General features: G+C 30.7%; 2 protein-coding genes across 4 annotated transcripts; one reads left to right on the top strand and one right to left on the bottom strand.

Annotated features, from left to right (window-relative positions):
• The first annotated feature begins 183 nt into the window (after positions 1–183).
• Positions 184–11,281, top strand: Stip1 (Stress-induced phosphoprotein 1). 3 transcript variants are annotated; one of them, XM_083106788.1, is made up of 4 exons: positions 7,981–8,174; positions 8,715–10,258; positions 10,518–10,594; positions 10,710–11,281. In XM_083106788.1, exons 1-3 carry the CDS (start codon positions 8,160–8,162, stop codon positions 10,588–10,590), a joined length of 1,632 nt encoding a protein of 543 aa, XP_082962914.1. In that variant the 5' UTR covers positions 7,981–8,159; the 3' UTR covers positions 10,591–10,594; positions 10,710–11,281. The 3 variants fall into 3 exon arrangements, with proteins under 3 accessions (XP_082962915.1, XP_082962914.1, XP_082962913.1); XM_083106789.1 differs by lacking the exon at positions 7,981–8,174 and adding an exon at positions 184–317 and having other exon boundaries at positions 10,518–11,281; XM_083106787.1 differs by having other exon boundaries at positions 7,982–8,174; positions 10,518–11,281.
• On the bottom strand, positions 10,841–18,503 carry Smc3 (structural maintenance of chromosomes 3). The gene is made up of 19 exons (XM_083106786.1): positions 18,318–18,503; positions 17,767–17,842; positions 17,501–17,679; positions 17,241–17,399; positions 17,007–17,166; positions 16,660–16,945; positions 16,393–16,567; positions 16,214–16,327; positions 15,862–16,112; positions 15,610–15,753; positions 15,175–15,486; positions 14,742–15,053; positions 14,324–14,525; positions 13,871–14,161; positions 13,494–13,756; positions 13,158–13,323; positions 12,738–12,876; positions 12,144–12,381; positions 10,841–12,014 (listed from the first exon to the last, which is right to left on the bottom strand). The coding sequence occupies exons 1-19, from the start codon at positions 18,330–18,332 to the stop codon at positions 11,888–11,890; spliced, it is 3,609 nt and encodes a 1,202-aa protein (XP_082962912.1). The 5' UTR covers positions 18,333–18,503; the 3' UTR covers positions 10,841–11,887.
• Positions 18,504–18,798: the final 295 nt, after the last annotated feature.

The raw sequence follows: 18,798 nt of genomic DNA, 5'->3' as shown, positions 1-18,798 counted from the left end.
GGCTGCGCTGATTTTAATAAGTCTAGCGCCTCATCCGCACCTCTTGAACATCATGAACGATCACCTGCAATCACCCTTGCATCTAGCGGTCTTGACGCAACAACCATTGATTGTCAGACGTCTAGTTTTGGCGGGAGCTGATCTATCTCTGAGGAATTTCCGTGGAAATACGGCTCTTCATCTGGCTTGTGCGAATGGAGATCTCGCTTGCGCCAAGGCTCTCACGGATCCGTTATACCCGATGGAGAGGAATAAGCTGATGCCCGGGCAAAAGGTACCCGCCTTACCTCAGAACTTGGAGCAAATCAACTATAATGGTGAGTATTCGATAAGTATTGATATAAAGGAAAAGTAATCGTTAGTTTGTAAGATAAATATCAAGGGTATCTACTGAACTTGGAAAAACATGGAAATGGATTTCTTAGCGATTTCTTTTGTACCTGAAAAAATCGGGGAATTTTCATGGATTTTGTTATTCGGGAAATTTTTTTCTCTCTGATAATTTGCTCTCATATTGTAAACGAGCAAAGCGAATTATGTATTTAAAATATAATATATTATATTATAATTTAAAATATATTATAAATAAATATCTATCTTTATAATCTATATATTCAATGTTTTAACAAAATATTGAATATGCAGTACATATTTTTTACTATACTTTTAATGATAAAAAATTAAAATTTTATATCATTGAATAATGCTTAACTTACAAAAGTTACTCAGTTTTTAATTATATTTACAAATTTAGCACCTGAAATTAAGAGACTGTGTTTTTTCTTTATATGAGTAAAAATATTCTTTTTACCTGAAATTTTGAACAAAAGTATCTGAAAAGTCAAAAATTTTTCAAAAAATGTTTTTACAAGACAGTGTTTTTAGGTAAACATTCTCTGATTAAGAATAGAGGACATACATTATGTTATCAGAAAAATTGGGAAAGATTTATCAAGTTAAAACTATATTTGCACAAGATTGAATAAACACAATGAAGAGTTCTTTATCTTGTGTCGTGCTTTAAGTGTTATATTACTAATATAATGATGCCTATAATTTTGTGAATAGTTATTTGAAGGTTTGCAACATAATGACACGGTAAGATTAATCACGGTAACATTTTTGCAAGGAAATTAATCCACATTCACGAAACGAAGGACATTGATGAGATGATAGCGGAATTTAAATATTTAAATATTTCTTATTAAATGTAAAACGCAGTAAACGATGATAAACGGTGGAATCGTATATATTTTCTATAATTTTATTGAAAATGTTTTGCGTTCATATTTGGAGATTCCATCATTTCAATAATGTAAGAGAATTCCTTAAAAAAAAAAGTTAATCTGATTAAGAGGTAATTTAAATTCTACAAAACTGCACGGTCATTATATATCAGGGGACATTTATACATATACATATATTTCAATACTAAACTTCATTATTAATTCGAAATAGACTTTCTTCAACGTCGAGATACGAATAGTTTATGTATGAATTAAATGCGATAAAATAGAAGCGGTTAAAATAGAAATTAACTTTAGAAAAATGGGGATAGAAATCTCTGTTGCATTTTCATTCAATTTTGCTTAATAAAAATATAACTGAAATATTTGAAGAAAAAAAGTAATTTAAAAAATATGTTAAATTAATTTGAAAAATTTAAAGATTTTAAAAATTAATTTAAAAAATTTTCAACTTTTAAAAATTCAAATATTGCAGAAAATAATACGCAATGCTTTTATTATTAATGCCTAACGCAAAACATGATGATGATTTTGAAAAATTCCCCAAAGCCTTATCATATTTATATGTGAAACTTTTAAAGCCGAGGCCATATTATTATTGCGCCTTATCTAAAAATGAATTTTCATCATAATAAAAAATTCAAAGGAATTTCCCGAGTGAGTACGAATATGCACATATTTCTCGCATATATTCGATGCGTGGAAAATCGCGACTTATTATATCGCTATAAATCAAAAGTCCGATAAATATGACCGATGCAACGAATTAATGAGTCAATAAATTCGTCTCCTTTATTTAAAGTTTAACGTTGAGTTAAAGATGCACTTCACCAGGTATACAAATCTCTCTTCTATTATATGCAGGATAGATATGGGGAAATTAATTTTTACTGATGGCTCTTTCGATTAATAAGCTAGCAATTAAAACTCCTACAATTATCGTCATTTGATTGGCAAACTTCTCAATTGCAACATTTTTTACTTTTTCCGGGAAAATCGTAATAAACGGGAGGGTTTTACCGACAAATGTTTCAAAGAAATTTAGCTTTCCTCTTCGATCGCAGTAAGTTTAGTCATAAAACTTTCTCATTTTCGGAAATTATCCTATATTTTTTCTTTTTCTTCTCTAAGAATACACATAAAGAAAAGTCTTTAATAAAATACGATTTAAAAAATTGCAGAAATCTTAAAAAAATATTGATTATCAGAAATTGATACAAAAAAGTTCCATATATTTCTTTAAAATAAATAAATCTTTTCTTGAGAAGAAATATGAGAGAAAAAGTTGGAGAAGCCTGAAGGTATGTTGGATCTCCTTTCAAGTGTGCCGTTGCTCTCTTCTCAAAACTAGAATCTTCAATGGAATTTAGAGAGAGAAAGAGAAAATCACTCTAGTCGGCGGTCGATCGCGAAATGTTCATGGACTTTTTAAGTCTTGGAAATCCCGTATAGCGTCATCGGCACATATTCCGTTGCAAGCTCGAGCTAGTAACGCACATATGCAAACACGCACGTGCGAAACGCATCATTCTGATCAATCAAATCCGAGGGCAATTGTTAGCAAAAAATATCCATAAAATCCTGCAAATTTATTTCACTCTCTTATTAATTTTCTAATCATTTTCCCAACAAATGAGATTTTAGTTTCGATAATTGCTGTCAAAATATGTGACAATTTTTATCACAACAATCTATGGCACATCAATTTAAATTAGATAAAGCTCGGTTGCGTAAACTAATCTATTGCGATTTAATTTCTTCAAATATGCAACGTGTTTTCTGTCTCATCGACAGAAAAAATTTAATTTTACCTAACTTTATTTTATATAAATCTATTTTTGCCAATAAGACTAAGCAAGCAAGTCTGATGTTGGAAATAAATTGCAAAACTGATCCATTTTTCAATCATAGATTTAATACTCATAATTGATGTATGAAAGTTCACGAAAAGGCTAACTTGGGGTGTAACATTGAGCGAAGGAGAAGGTTTCGCATGTACGATGGAATTTTTGGCAGCATTTCTTACGCTTGCGTTACATCACGTGGCGCGTCGCGACGCCGACGAGGGGAGGACGAGGGAAAGAGAGCAGATGTTTTTGATATTTAAAAATATCCGCAGGACTATTTGCATGCTGCTCGATATTCTCGCCTCATTTTAGCTCGGTCGGGAAACCCCACAGCGGCGTCGACGTCAGTGGTTTTCGTCAAACTTTCACCCTTAAGCAAATCGACCCTCCTTCGTGATTGACCCTAATCACACGAGCTTCGTGCTTGTATTTCCAGCACGAATTTCTTGGGAATTGTGCGAAGGCTTTCGAGTAACGTTACAGTAATATATCACATAAATTCTCTCGAAGCTGCGCCTGATAATTTAAAGTGCAATCTTGTTGACATTGGCAACCTTAATTGGAAACAAGATAATTAGAGCTATTAATTCTTTCAATGTCGCAATAACTTATAAGAGATACTTATACAATGAGAAGCGATGATATATCGCGATTGTGCTTACGCTTAAAGCGCTTGTGATGATTCTGCGTCGATTCAATGGGGATATTTCTGCCAACAGAGATGACATCGACGCAGTATGCACATATAATACCGCGACTATATATATTAAATTCCGCCAATGCGACTAGTAACACGGTGCAGTTAATTTTAGAAGTTGCTTTGATTGGCGCGGGCCTAGTTTGGACCAGCGAAATCTCCGACGACAATGATTCATCACGTCTTCCTCGTTCTATCTATATCTTGTCGAGGTATGTGACTCGGTCCCATACATATCCGCGCACCCCCGTGTCACTGTCTCCATAGGGGAAGAAGATCAGGTGCGACTAGGCAGTTATTCAGTTGTAAAACTAAGTGATATATATCTATGACATACAGAATATGTATAGAAATCTATAAATTTAAAAAGTGTCTCATTTTATGAATAATTTCCACTTAAGAAATTTTTTCATATAATTATTTTAGAATTTATAGAGTATTTTTTGTGACAAAATGTCTCGTTTCTTTAAAATTATTAATGTAAGAAAAAAGTTACTTCTTTTTATCCATCATCACCGATATTGTATCATCACTTGACCTCATGTTTTCTCTTTAATTTCAGGCGAGATGTGCCTGCACGTGGCCGTTGCTAACGGACATGTGAACCTAGTACGTCTTCTGCTGCGTCTCGGCGCTGATCTCGAGGCAAAGGAATGTCTGGCGGGAAGAACGGCGCTTCATCTCGCGGTAGAACGTAAATGTTGGCCGATAATTACCTTCTTGATGAAAGAATGCGAACCTTGTCTGGATACGAAAACGTATAGCGGTTTGACGGTTTATCAATTGGCTTTGTATACCGATAGACAGCTCGCTAGGGAGCTGCTGCGACACGGCGCGAAACCGGAGCCGTTGCCGAATTCGGATTCTGAAAGCAGCGACGATGAGCTGAATTATGTGCCTACAATTCTCCAGCTGAACAATGTGCAGAGATTAAAGGTCTGAGGGAGAGAAAAATCCAAATAAATATCATATAACATAAATACCGATTAGACATCAAAGAATTACTGAGAGAAAAATGAAAAGAATATATATAATATGCATAAAGAAAAAATATCTTCGAGTTGCATAAATGAAATCATCTTCATCGGACAAATTGAAATCAAAACGTATAATTATAATGGATAATAAAGTTTGCCAGAAAACGAAAAAAGATATCAAAATTGCATTCTTATTTATTCAGTTGTTTATAATTGATTTTAAACATCTTTTTCAAATCGATATCATCGATAACGATATATACAATATAAGCTAGGTGAACAACAAACGAGCAATATGTGGAAAGCAAAGATCTCAGAAACAAACTGACACACGATTAACGAATATTCCATTACGAACGAAGCAACGATGTACGGGCTGTCTTCTATAGTAGTTCTTTTTATTATTAATTCATTGCGGCAGCCGAATATGTAATATCCTGTAGTATATAGAGCGTTTCGAGAGAATGTACAAATAACACAAAGGACAATCTATATTTTAATTTAATATTTTTTAATCTAACAATATTGATGAAAAAATCTATAAGTGTCAGAGAAAAGAGCGCTGGACATAGAATGTATGACGCGAGAATGGAATATCTATTTACTTAATGTGCATATTTTACACATAGAAAAATTTGCGTTTGAAAAAGGGAATCTTGTTACAAATTATAGATTATAATAAGATAGATGCAAAACAAATGCATTATATGTACAAAATACATTTTATATCAATCAGCGAGAAATAAGTTCGTGTTTTCACGCGTGATTTATAACTGTACGATGTATGCATTAGTTTTAATCAATTAATGTGCAAATAATACTATATATATGATATATTATTTAGCGAAGAAAGATCTAGAATAGTACGATGTTTATCAACGATGAACATTAACCAGATCAGTGTTCATTTAATAGTTAATAAGATTGCTTCCATTGACATATATAAATCTATTGTAATCATTTTTTCTGTAAATAGCTACTTTTTGATATAGAATCGTACCGCTATCATAAAATATCAATAACAACTGCAACGAGATGACGATATCATTCAATGTTATATATTCGTATGTAAAAGCCATATAATTATTTTTAATAAAAAAATGTATCGCAAAAAATCCAGCGCTTTTCATATGTTTACTTTTATTTTTCCTCGATCGCGTCTGACATTATTTACGACGCAAAAAATTACACGAAATGGATATCGCTGGGTCAACCACATTTCCATGAGGAAATCTGGAAATTCCCACATCACAACAGGAGATATAGATTTGAAAAAAAGAACATATATAAGAGAAAGAGAGAGAAAGATATTGTTATAAAAGAATATTCTTTTTCCGTGTAATGTAAAGAATATATTTTAGAAAAAAAATATATATGTGAAAAGTATACAATATGAGAAATGAATACAAGACTTTATACTTATTTATTTACAATATTCAATATATTTTGTTAATTCTTCTCGTCTTCGAAATATTTTTCCTCGTTAAAAAAAATATACGTACATATATATGTAATTATAAATATGTTAGAAAAATTATTGTTTATTAATACAATAATATTATTAAATTTATAGAAAGATATAAAATATGTACAAAACAACATAAAGACTAATGTACTTTTTATAAGCGCTAGACACAAATGAAACAACGCGGTTAAGTCAGAAATAGCGATGTAAAAATGTAGAGCAAGGACCGGTCGCAGAGTGTTATTTCGAGTTTCGTGTAATGGTCTAGGCATTCTAAGAGTGAGTGTGTAAATTTGTAAATGTATCTATATATGCGCGAAGAACACTAATATCTCTTTGTTTAATATATGGTATACTTAAAAAAAACTCTTAAATTAAATATATATCTTGAATAATACTGAAAATATGTCATCGTCTTCGAAAAATGATTATTAGATAAACTTCTTTCATAGTAAATTGAAAAAAGTGATATTTAGATAAACTTCATTCATAATATTTGCTTTTGAAATTTCAAAAATATTTAGCATTTAAACAAAATGCAATGTACATACAATATTTTACTGTCTGTTATTGTAAAAAATATTGTGTGTGATAAATTTTTATAACTATTAAAAATCGCATCTACAAACTTATTTTGTCTAATATATTTTATATATCAAAAAATATATTTAATCATAAACATTAATATAAAAATTTAAATTAATATTAAGCGCGGAGTGATATTTGTGTTGAAATAAAACCATCAGATTTAAACACCTTATATAATTAAAGATTAATAAATTACAAACATTGAAAAAAATTGCAGATAGAAACAAGTATTATAAAAGAAGTTTATCTAATAAGTACTTTTCAAAAAAAGTTACATATTTTTAATTGAATTATTCAAGATATATATTTAATTCAAGATATTTTTTTAAATATGCCATATATTTTAAAAAGAGTTATATATATATATATATATATATATATATATATATATATATTTACTTATTTACAGATTTAGATACTCTCAGACATACACAAAATATACATAGAAGTATACTACTTTCATGCATGCACATATTATATATATGTGCTTATATAAATAATGTTAATATTTTATAATGCATTTAGAAATTATACTTTTAATTAAACTGCATATTGAAATATTAAATAAACATTTTAATAATAAAAATCTACGAAAAATAATAAAATATAATATGTCATTTAATTTTTATCATTTATTTTAAAAAGAAATATCAATGTATTACATTTTTCACATATTTTAATTATTAATAATACATATTAGTAAAATTAGTTTTTTTTTTATTTACTTTTGGAGACTTTATCTAATTAGATTTGTTTTGTAAATAAAAACTGTTTTTTTCTATTTAATGTCTCTGATTTTATGTCTCACAAACGATATTCTCATTAATGATAAAGTGATGTGCATCTAATTTATTTTGAGTGACACATCATATTATTCGACGGCTTTCGCGTTAAAATGAAAGCTAAATGAGACAAAAGAGATTATGTGAAAAATAAAAGTCTTATCATTTGTTTAACTTCTTGAAATTTAATTTCTTCTCATTTTCTCAATTTAAATTATAAACAGAAAATATCGATTCAGTATCGGTTTAAAAAAAAAATTACATGCGCCGAATTTCCAATGTCATCCTCTCGAATACGCTAGAACGCATGCACACACGCACACACACACGTGTACCATTGTCATGTATGAATTCATTGTCAAAGGTTATGCGCAAGCGTAGTTGCGCGATAGACGGCGAGAGGTCGCTATCCGTTCATTTCTGGAGCTTTCCGAGACCAGCGCCGGCACACGCGAGTAAAGGTACAACACGAGAATTCGCACGAGTCATCATCGTATATCAAACCTGTCTTTCGATAGGAGGAGACGAGATAACGGTGGAACGTTGCATTCCCGACATGATGGGCGATCAGGTAAACGCGAACAGCTGTCAATTTATTCGCGCGCAATCGAGCGAGCGAGAGACGCGCGTGTCGCTTCCCCGAGGACGCTTTTCGAGAACCTTCAGGTCTATAATTTATTCCGTCTCCCGATTCCGTCCCCCCGATTCTCTCCTCCAAACACGTGCTACTTTGTTTACTCTCTCGTCGAAACAAGCCGTATATAATAGAAGGATCATTGAGAATATGGGGCTAAGAATAAATATCGACGACTATAAACTAACCCCCGATATCGTTATTCGATCGAAGAGATATTAAAGTTTTTTCGATAATATCTACGAAATATATAAATAAAAATAATATATACAAAATAAAAATAAATAAAAATAATATATACAAATTTATACAAATAAAAATAAATAATAATAATATGTACAAATATATACAAATAAAAATAAATAATAAAATCTAATAAAATATATAAATAAATAAAATAAAGTCTATATACATCTTAAATTATACTTACATTAAAAGAAATATATTTGTCTAATGTTAATATACCACTTTTTATAGGTGATTTCCTTGAAAGAGAGCGGAAATGCTGCTTTACAAGCAGGCAAGTTCGACGAAGCTATCAAACACTACTCAGATGCGATCGCCCTGGATGGCAATAATCATGTTCTCTACAGCAATCGTTCAGCGGCATACGCCAAGTCTGGAAAGTATCAGCAGGCGTTGGAAGATGCAGAGAAAACTGTCAGTTTGAAGCTGAATTGGGCAAAGGGTTATTCCCGCAAGGGTAGTGCTCTCGCGTATCTCGGCAGGTACGATGAATCCATCAAAGCTTACGAGAAAGGTCTACAGTTGGAGCCTGACAACGAACAGCTTAAAAGCGGCCTCGCTGAAGTGAGAGCTCAGAAAACAACCACCGCATCTAATCCCTTCAACTCGCCCGATATTTTTGTGAAACTAGCGAGCGATCCTAGAACGAAAAAGTTTCTGTACGATCCAGAGTATCTAAAGATATTGCAAGAATTACAAAGCAATCCGCAGAGTCTGGGTACTAAGCTCCAAGACAGCAGAGTGCTTACCACTCTTAGTGTACTTTTAGGTATGAACACAGATATGGAGGAACCAATGGAAACCGAGCCGATGAATCCACCGGAATCACCAAAACCCAAACCAGAACCCAAGCCGGAGAAGAAGGAGGAAGATAATCTTCCACCTGAGAAGAAAGAAGCTTTAGAGGAAAAGAAACTAGGTAACGAGGCTTACAAAAAGAAAAGCTTCGAGGAGGCTCTACAACATTATAACAAAGCTGTAGAGTTAGATTCGACAGAGATTATTTATCTGCTGAATATAGCAGCAGTGTACTTTGAACAGAAAGAGTATCAGAAATGTATTGCACAATGTGAGAAGGCTATCGAAGTCGGTAGGGAAAACAGAGCGGATTTCAAGCTAATAGCTAAAGCGTTCACGAGAATCGGGCACGCTTACAAAAAAATGGAAAATTGGAAGCAGGCTAAAGTATATTATGAAAAATCCATGTCCGAACACAGAACTCCGGAAATTAAGACTTTATTATCAGACATAGATAAAATAATTAAGGAGGAGGAACGAAAGGCTTATATCGACCCAGTCAAAGCGGAAGAGGAGAAGGAACTCGGTAATCAAAAGTACAAAGACGGCGACTATCCCGCAGCTATAAAGCATTATTCCGAGGCGGTCTTAAGGAACCCGGACGATCCCAAATATTATAGTAACAGAGCGGCTTGTTATACCAAATTGGCGGCGTTCGATCTCGGCTTGAAGGATTGCGAGAAGGTCGTTGAGCTAGATCCAAAATTCATCAAGGGTTGGATCAGAAAAGGAAAGATTCTGCAGGCCATGCAACAGCAAGGGAAAGCTTTGACGGCATATCAGAAGGCTCTGGAATTGGATCCACAAAACAGCGAAGCGTTAGAAGGCTATCGTTCCTGCGCCGTTTCCGCTAGTTCTAATCCAGAAGAAGTCAGAAAGAGAGCGATGGCGGATCCAGAAGTCCAAAGTATATTGCGAGATCCGGCCATGAGGTTGATTTTAGAACAAATGCAAAGCGATCCAAGAGCTTTACAAGAGTAAGTAATATATCGATTTAGTTATCTTGTTTATCGTTTATCATTTTGGAAAGAATTTTATTTCAGAAATTAAAAATCGATTAATTTAACATTCATCTGTAAGATGAAAGTTTTCTTATTATATTTATGTTTATATTATCAAATGTTTTTTTTTTTTAAATCAAGAGAACATTATGCAGTATATAATATTCTTTCCAAATGTATAATTTGTCTTTTTTAAATTAACACAAATATTGATAAATTTTTTTCTTCTTTATAGTCACTTGAAGAATCCTGATATAGCTGCTAAGTTACAAAAACTTTTGGAATCTGGTCTCATAGCTATTCATTGAAGATGTAAGGAACTGGACATATACATAGTTACATAATAAAAAAAAATAAATAAATAAAAAGTAGCACTTTACTATCATGTTCCTTTAATATTAAGAAGATTCGCATTCGTGTATTGCAGATACATTAGCTGTTGGGATACTTATCACCTTGCTCTTAAAATCTGTGTTCAAAACGCCATTCATAATAAAAGTTGCATTGTACAATGGTTCTTTCATGCAAATACAGTGGCCTTTAGTGTCATCGATGACTTTTGCATTGCGAGACTTATTACAGTGATCATATGTATAACAACATATACACATACATGAAGCTCTTTGTGCAAACAAAAAAAAGTGTAATTGTGGAGCTGTGTGAATTCTTAATATGTAATATTTACTTATACAAAACTTGCATAATCCAATGGCTAAGCCATGAATATCAATACTGCAATAGTGTATTATATTTTAGGTATAAAAGTTATGTAAAATTCATAAAAAACATTAATCCTTGAAAATAGTAAAATGGAATTATTTCTGTATATTTCTGCACTTGCTAACATTTATTTTATCAAGGTTACTTAGATTTTAATACTAAAATTAATTATATAACATGTAATTATACATATATAATGTGATGAATGCGAAGTATGATTAAAGCAACAAATAATACGAGAAGAATGCTTCAAATAAATAAAGTTCTTTTTAAGCCAAATTTCTCTCTTCTACTTTAGAACAATTTATTGTCTTCTTATTATTATCTCTCTTATATTCATTTTAAAAACTGTCCTAAATAATGAAATAATTATTCTAAGACTTTTCACACACAAACTATTATATTTATATCATTTAACTTTTTTATCTTATAAAGTTTAAATGTAAAAAAAATAACTTTGCATTTCAAAAATGTAAATCATTATATTATTATAAAATTTAAATCATTATATTTTTTATTCAAAAACTTGAATTATATTTTTTACATATTCGTATATAATCTTTTGAAAATCAAATATCAAAATTCAATGCTACATTTTACATATTGTTTGCTCTAATTGGTAATTTGTAATATAATAACAAACAGTGACATATTAAATCTTTTTTTTTTTTATTAATTCATATGGTTTCTTTGCATATTACGTACTATAATATGCAAAAAATCCAAATAAATATATAATATTAAATATGTGTAAAAACAAACTTGTCTTCTTTTTCCTTATGTTGCGTCTCATATATTAATTATATAAAAAAAATCATAAATCTCTTCTTTATAAAAAAAAATTACTGCATTGTAAACATTTTCTAAATAAGATATTTCTGTATTTTAAGCGTGTGTTGTATCATCCTCGACGAAATCAGCGGCTTCTGCCTGTGTCACGCATTCTACATGTGAAACTTTATTTCTGAACTTTACGCCATAGAATTTATTCGCATGCTGTAGCAATTCCGGTCTATGAAACAGATATATTTTTAATATTACTTTATGTTTAAGATAACAATTCAATCATTTTAAAAGCCACACAGGAGATCTTAATTTTAAAATCTCTTACAAGACCAAGATTAATTGCGTTGAATATTACCTGAAAGTCGTGGTAATGAACTGTGCATCCGAACTAAGCTCGTGGATCATATCTGCTACCGCCTTTCTATGTTGTGCATCCAATGCTTGATCGATTTCGTCAAACAAATAAAATGGTGCTGGATCACATTTTTGTATTGCAAATATCAGTGCTAATGCTACAAGCGACTTTTGTCCACCAGACAATTGATTCATCTCTCGCATTTCACCTCTATGTGCCGTGAATGATACTCTGATACCTAAAATAAATACATCATAAAAGTTATTAGCATTCACAAGTGAAATATATAAATGTGAAACATAGTTAAAAGTAGTTAAAGTAACATAGTTTTAAAAAGTAAAAATTTCTGCTCATGTAATCAATTTTTGAAACAAACTTTTCCTATTTTTCTCGTCATAAAGAGAGGAAAAATATTTGAATTTGATATAAAGTTCTTTCTCATCTTAAATATATAAATATAATATTAAAATAATATTTGAATTTTATATACACATGAAATTCAAATATTTCTTCTCTTTATAGCATGATGAAAAAAATTTGTTTGAAAACTTAATTACATAAATAAAAATTTATATATATGATTTTTTTTCTTACCAACGCCAATAAATCTATCAGAATCAGATGGTTCTGCTGTTCCATCATCTCCTTCATCACCGTCCGCAGTTTTCATAACTAATTGTGCATGCCCCGAAGGTACAAGTTTCTTAAATACTTCACTAAAATATTTACTCACCTAAAAAAAAAAAAAAGATGTATGTGAAATTGTATTTGGAAAAAAAAAATATATATATATAATAACAAACTAAATATTATATATCACTATTAATTCTTCACACTTTAAGAAAATTCAAATTTTAAATACAATACATTGGATCTGTTCTTTTTAGCTGCATTGCTGCACTAGTGCAATAAGTTAGAAAGAGACAAACATACTTTCTTTCACTCTAGCTAATTGCACTAGTGCAGCAGCGCAGCTAAAAAAAACAGGCCCATTGTTATATACATATGTTGCACCTGTTTAAATGTAAACTGTATTGCCTCGCATTTGCGCTGTTCGAGTACTGACATAAGTTCTTTTATTTTCTCGTCACCTCGATCTAATTCTTCCTTTCGTTTTACTAATCTTTCTTTCTGATCGCTAAAGGACATGAATTGGTCCAAGGCTTTTTTATTTACATGGCTGAAAATAAAATTAAAAAGTATATATAAGTGAAAATAATAAAATGAAAATGAAAATGAAAAAGAATATATACAAATGAGATACAATTCTTAATTCAATTTAACAATATAATGTTAACAATTTTTGATAACTTTCGTTGCAATAAATTTATTGTAAAAAAGAATATGCACCTATATTTTTTTAAGTGATTGTTTGCCTTTTCCATTTCTTTAAAGAGCTGTTTTGTAGACATATTATTAAACTTATTATAAATTTCTTGACTCGGCAATGCGCCTAGCTCAGTAATTTTCTGTGTACATTCCACTATTTTCTGCTGTAAAATATTTAATTTGCTCGCTAATTTCTCAAAATCTTTTGCGTCAGCTTCTATTTTTTCCTGTGCTTCTTTTTCTTTTAATTTCCATTTTTCGACTTCAGAAGATTCTGATTTTTGCTAAACATATAACAGAACAAATTATAAATTGTTTTTACTTTAAAGATATAACATATATTTACTTAAACATTTTACTTAAATATAATAAGCGACTATTGTGCGATATTTACTCACTTTCTTCATAGCACTAGTGACTTTTTCATTCTGTACTTTAATGTCCTCATTTACTTTCATTAATCTCTTTTCAATATCTGTCAATTGGTTTCTGGACGAATCGAGTTGTCGCTGTCGATCTTCAACCGATATCTCTTGTAAAGCTTGAACTAGCTCATCATTTCTTCTTACTAAATTATTTGTTAATAAATTTTCCAATTTATTCTTTTCTGCTTCTAATTGCATTCGTTTTGCAAAGGCTTCCTTGTTCTCCTTTGTTAAACGCCTTATATCATCATTTAAAGTATCGACCTATAAACCATGTATCATAACAAATTAATAAGATTTTAATCAAAAATAGAAGAAAGAAAATTGAGATGTAATATTTTCGAAAAGATCAGTTATATATATATATATATATATATATATATATATATATATATATATGTTTAATTCTTTTTTCTTTATACATACCTGATGCTGATCAGCGACGGATAATTGTGCCATGAGTTCTTGATGTAATTCACTCTCTAGACCATCTTTAGTCGCACGCATCGCTTCTAAACTTGATGTGCATTGTGCAAGGCTTCTTTCTTTAGGTGTTCGACATCTTTCTATCGCGCTCAATTCTTCCTTCATAATACGTATTTCTGCTTTCATTTTGTCATATATGTCTCTGTTATGTGAATAATAAACTATATTAATTGAGTTAACTATATTAATTAATAACTATATTAATTAAGTTTATATTAATTGATTCTGATAATTAAAATGTATAACTAAAAATTTAACATTTATTCCAATAATTAAATTAAAACTAAATTTAAATAAAAAGATATTTAAACAAACTTTATACTAGCTGTATATAATAGAATATTTTCTAATCACTTACTTGGCTTTACTATTTCTAGTTTCGGTTTTTTGCATTTCGCTAACATAAGAACTGATATTTTGATCCGCTTTTCTGATTTCATCCTTGAGCGTCGTTAATTGAGTCTCAAGAGTAGAAATTTGAGACATTAATTCCGATCGAGTTTTCTGTATTTCAAGCCGTGATCTGAGCGTATTGAAATAACCACCAGTTAAGGAGCCTTTAGATGAAACTTGATCTCCTTCTAATGTAACACAATCTAAACCAGAATCTCGTGCCAAAGTTGTAGCTGCTTCCAGATGACGACAAATTAAAGTTTTCCCAAATATATATCTATATATAAAAATAAAAATGTTAATAATGTAAATACGTGTATGTCATGAAGAAAAAAAGAAGACCAAGAGGAAAAGTTATTTTTTTGATTTAATGATTTTTATTTTTTATATACTTTTACCTTAACGCCTTATCAAATTTAGGATCATAATTCAACTTAGATATCATGGGTATAGCATCAGTGGTCTCTGGATAGTCGATATCCTTTACGTGAAGTCTATTTAGAGGCATAAAAGTCACTTCTCCTGGCAGTCGTTGATTGTTCATTTCTTTTAAGATCTTTGTGCCGAATTTATCTGTTTCCACAATGTGATGAAACAATCGATTTCCAGCGGTCACTTCAACAGCCATATAAACGCTCTTGTCGCAATTGAAGTTCTCAATTACAGGTCCATAGTAACTGCTCACTTCTTGGGCCATATCTGCTCTTGTACTGTAGAATTAAAGATATTATACTCATATCTGATATTACAATATAACAATATATAGGAAGCATTGAGAATTCTTTTTTTAAAGGCCTTATATATATCATATAAAAGAAATAAACATTTCTTACCGGAAAGTGTCTAGTACTTTACGTACACTGTCTCTGCCATTCAAAATAGGTTTGCCAGCCATAGATCTTAAGCTTTGATCTGCTTTTGCTAAATCTTCCTTTAAACCTGACAAATTTAATTGCAGTACACTCTCTTGTCGATATCTGCAATTTAATTTATATTGTAAATTTATAAGAAATTTATTTCTTAAAGATTGTTTTTTGTACTTATCTATTTTTAAAATAGTCTGTTTATTAATTAAATAGACGTACTGTTCTTTTCGAGTTGCTTGACACTGATCCTTCGCTTTAGTGAGCTCGTAATATTGTTTATTATGCTCGTCTATCGATGTTCGTTGTCGTTCCATCTCGCGTGTGTGATCTCCGATCTTCTTCTCCAGAGCAATCTGTTTCTCGGCATCGCGTTTTAAATCATCGCTAATTTTTTTTTGATGCTCCTCTTTATCTTTTATCTGTTTGGTGAGTTGCTTAAGCTCGTTTTGAATCCACTTATCTCTTTCATCCTATAATGAATAGATGTTTTTAAAATACTTTACTAAAATATCTTTAACAATATTTTTTTGTCTAATTTATTTTTTTATATTTATACTTTTTTTTTCTATACCTTAGTGGTGAATTGGCTACCACGACCTTGTTTAGCATACAATTCTTTACGTTTCTGCTCTTTTAATTGTAATTCTTGTAAACACTTTTCCTCAATGCGTTTCATTTCATCATACTATAATAAACATATTTTTTAATATCCATATACGTTAAATATTTAATATCTGAATATTTTCTCACCTTTGGCTTAAGATCATTTAGTTCCTTTTCCCGAAGAGCAATATTAGCTTTTAATTTTTCCAATTCTTGTTGAGCACGTTTCTTACTATCATTATCACCTTTAACTTCCTCCAATAAATCATGAATGGTAAAAGCCAATTTATTTTTCTCTTTTAATAGTTGTTGTTGCTCTGCACTATATTATAAATGCATTTGTATAATTTTTTCTACTATATTTTCATCTAATAATAAATATACATATAATAATGTTTATTGAAATATTATTACCTAAGAGTATCTCTTTCTTCCTTAGAAGACTGAACTTCCTTTTTTGCCTCCTTTAGTCTTTTTGTAGCTGCACGCACCATCTCCTGTGCAGTTTTTGCTTCTGCTCCCAATCTCGATTGTTCAGCTCCGCTATTTGCTCTAGATTTTTCGAGATCTTCTAATTTCTTTTTATTTTCTTTGAGTTCGCGTTCGTGAATAGTATATTCTAAACAACGACGTTGTTTATCCCAGAATTGATATTCTTTCAATTCTTCTTTCTCTTCCTCGAGTGTTTTCAAACGCTCCTCTATAATAAAAATTTTTTTTTTTTACATTTATCCTTTATATCTTTGTAATTTTTATTTTACCTATAGTTCGTAGAAAATCTTCGATTTTTTCGAGTTTCCCTTCTGTTTCTTTCAAAATGGACTTTGATTCTTCTCTCTTATCGTCATATACTCTAGTGCCTGCTACTTCTCTTAATAATTTTAATCTTTGTGAATCTGGTGCTGTTGCCATTTGATTTATCTGAAAATGATTATGTTGTATGAAATTATGTAATTATAGATAAATATAAATAAACACTATTTCAAATGACAAACCTTTCCTTGCTTTACAATGTAATAAGGATTAGATCTAGAAAATCCTGCTGACTCTAATAAATTCATTACATCGTTTCTTGTCACTATTTTTTTATTAAGAAAATATTGGTCTTTCTTGGAACCAATCACTCTTCTTAAATAGACCTCATCTTTATCAATCTATGGGAAAAGAAACAAGATGTTACATGTGTTTTATAATAACAAATGAATAATATTAATATTAATAATAATAAATTACTATATATATAATAAATTTTTACCGGTAATCTTCCATCAGAATTATCAAATATAATCTCCACATGAGCAGATATAACACGAGGTCCGGTTCCTTCATGCAGTAATGCTTGCCTCTGCTCGGGTCTAAGATGGGAGAATTCATCACTCAGGACAAATTGAATGGCATAAAAGAAGTTACTCTTGCCAGATCCATTTCTGCCAACTAGCAAAAAATATTAAGTATGCTATAATATATAGCTTTATATGTATGTTAATTTTGTATAATTAAATAAAATTTCCAGATACTTACCTACTACATTATGTTTTGGATCGAAGGGCTCAACAATTGTCTGTTCACGGTATGATTTAAATCCTTGAATAATCACCTGTTTTGACACAAATACTCAGTATAACACATATCGTTCCAGACCTATGATCTTACTAATCTCATTGTAAGAATCACAATAACAACAAAGCATTGACATTTTAAGTGGAATATCAGTCTTTAAGAATCAGTCTTTAAGTGATAATTTAAAATTCAAAATAATTATATCAAATCTCGATGATAATGTCTATAATTTAATCATTTTCAATAAAGAAACATAGTCTAAAGTCTAAAACAACATCTAAATTAAGAAACGTAGAAGGCATTGAAAAATGAAGCGCAACTTGTGGAAAGAACTGCGAAATTTTTTTTTTTTTTTTTTTTTATATAATAAAGTTTAATGTGCCTTCAACCAGTTTAGTCCTGTTGTGGTTATTTAGGCACTCATATCTCTTTTTCTTTTTTCCTCTTTCCCTTCCTTTTCTCTTTCTCTTCAACTGCGAAAAATTGGAAAATTATGGTTTTGTCCGCAATACCTGTTTAATATACATGATGCAAGGAGAGATCAGACAGGCAAGACATTCGTGTCAATGTTCTTCATAGAAGAAGAAAAGGCAGGAAAAACAGTTTTTCCGATTATTGCATGCAACAAAAACACTCCAATCCACTTGGTCTAGACCATTCGCGTTTGTATAATACACGGGTTGACACTCGCAAAGTATCCCTACATCGAGCGGGAGATGGTTTGTAATCATATGGCGTTTTCGAATGGTCAAGTTATGGTTACATTCTTTGGAAGAATGGCTGTGATTGGTCAATGACGTCTAGTAAACTATGGAGCGATAAAACCCGACCATTCGAAAACGCCAATAGATTGGATGTAGAACTTTGCGATTGGTCAATTGAATCTAGGATAATAAAAATCCCTAAATACCGACCAATTAGAATGTGAACAATGGCTGCGTTCAGCAGGAAAAGCTGCTTTGCAACTGTTGTAAAATTCGTGAATCTGATTGG

The sequence above is a fragment of the Camponotus vicinus genome, unplaced genomic scaffold, assembly GCF_025532165.1.
Source record: "Camponotus vicinus isolate PSW18456_S1 unplaced genomic scaffold, iyCamVici1.0 SCAF_8, whole genome shotgun sequence".
NCBI classification, from domain to species: Eukaryota; Metazoa; Arthropoda; class Insecta; order Hymenoptera; family Formicidae; genus Camponotus; species Camponotus vicinus.
This window is presented reverse-complemented; position numbering and strand designations above follow the sequence as displayed.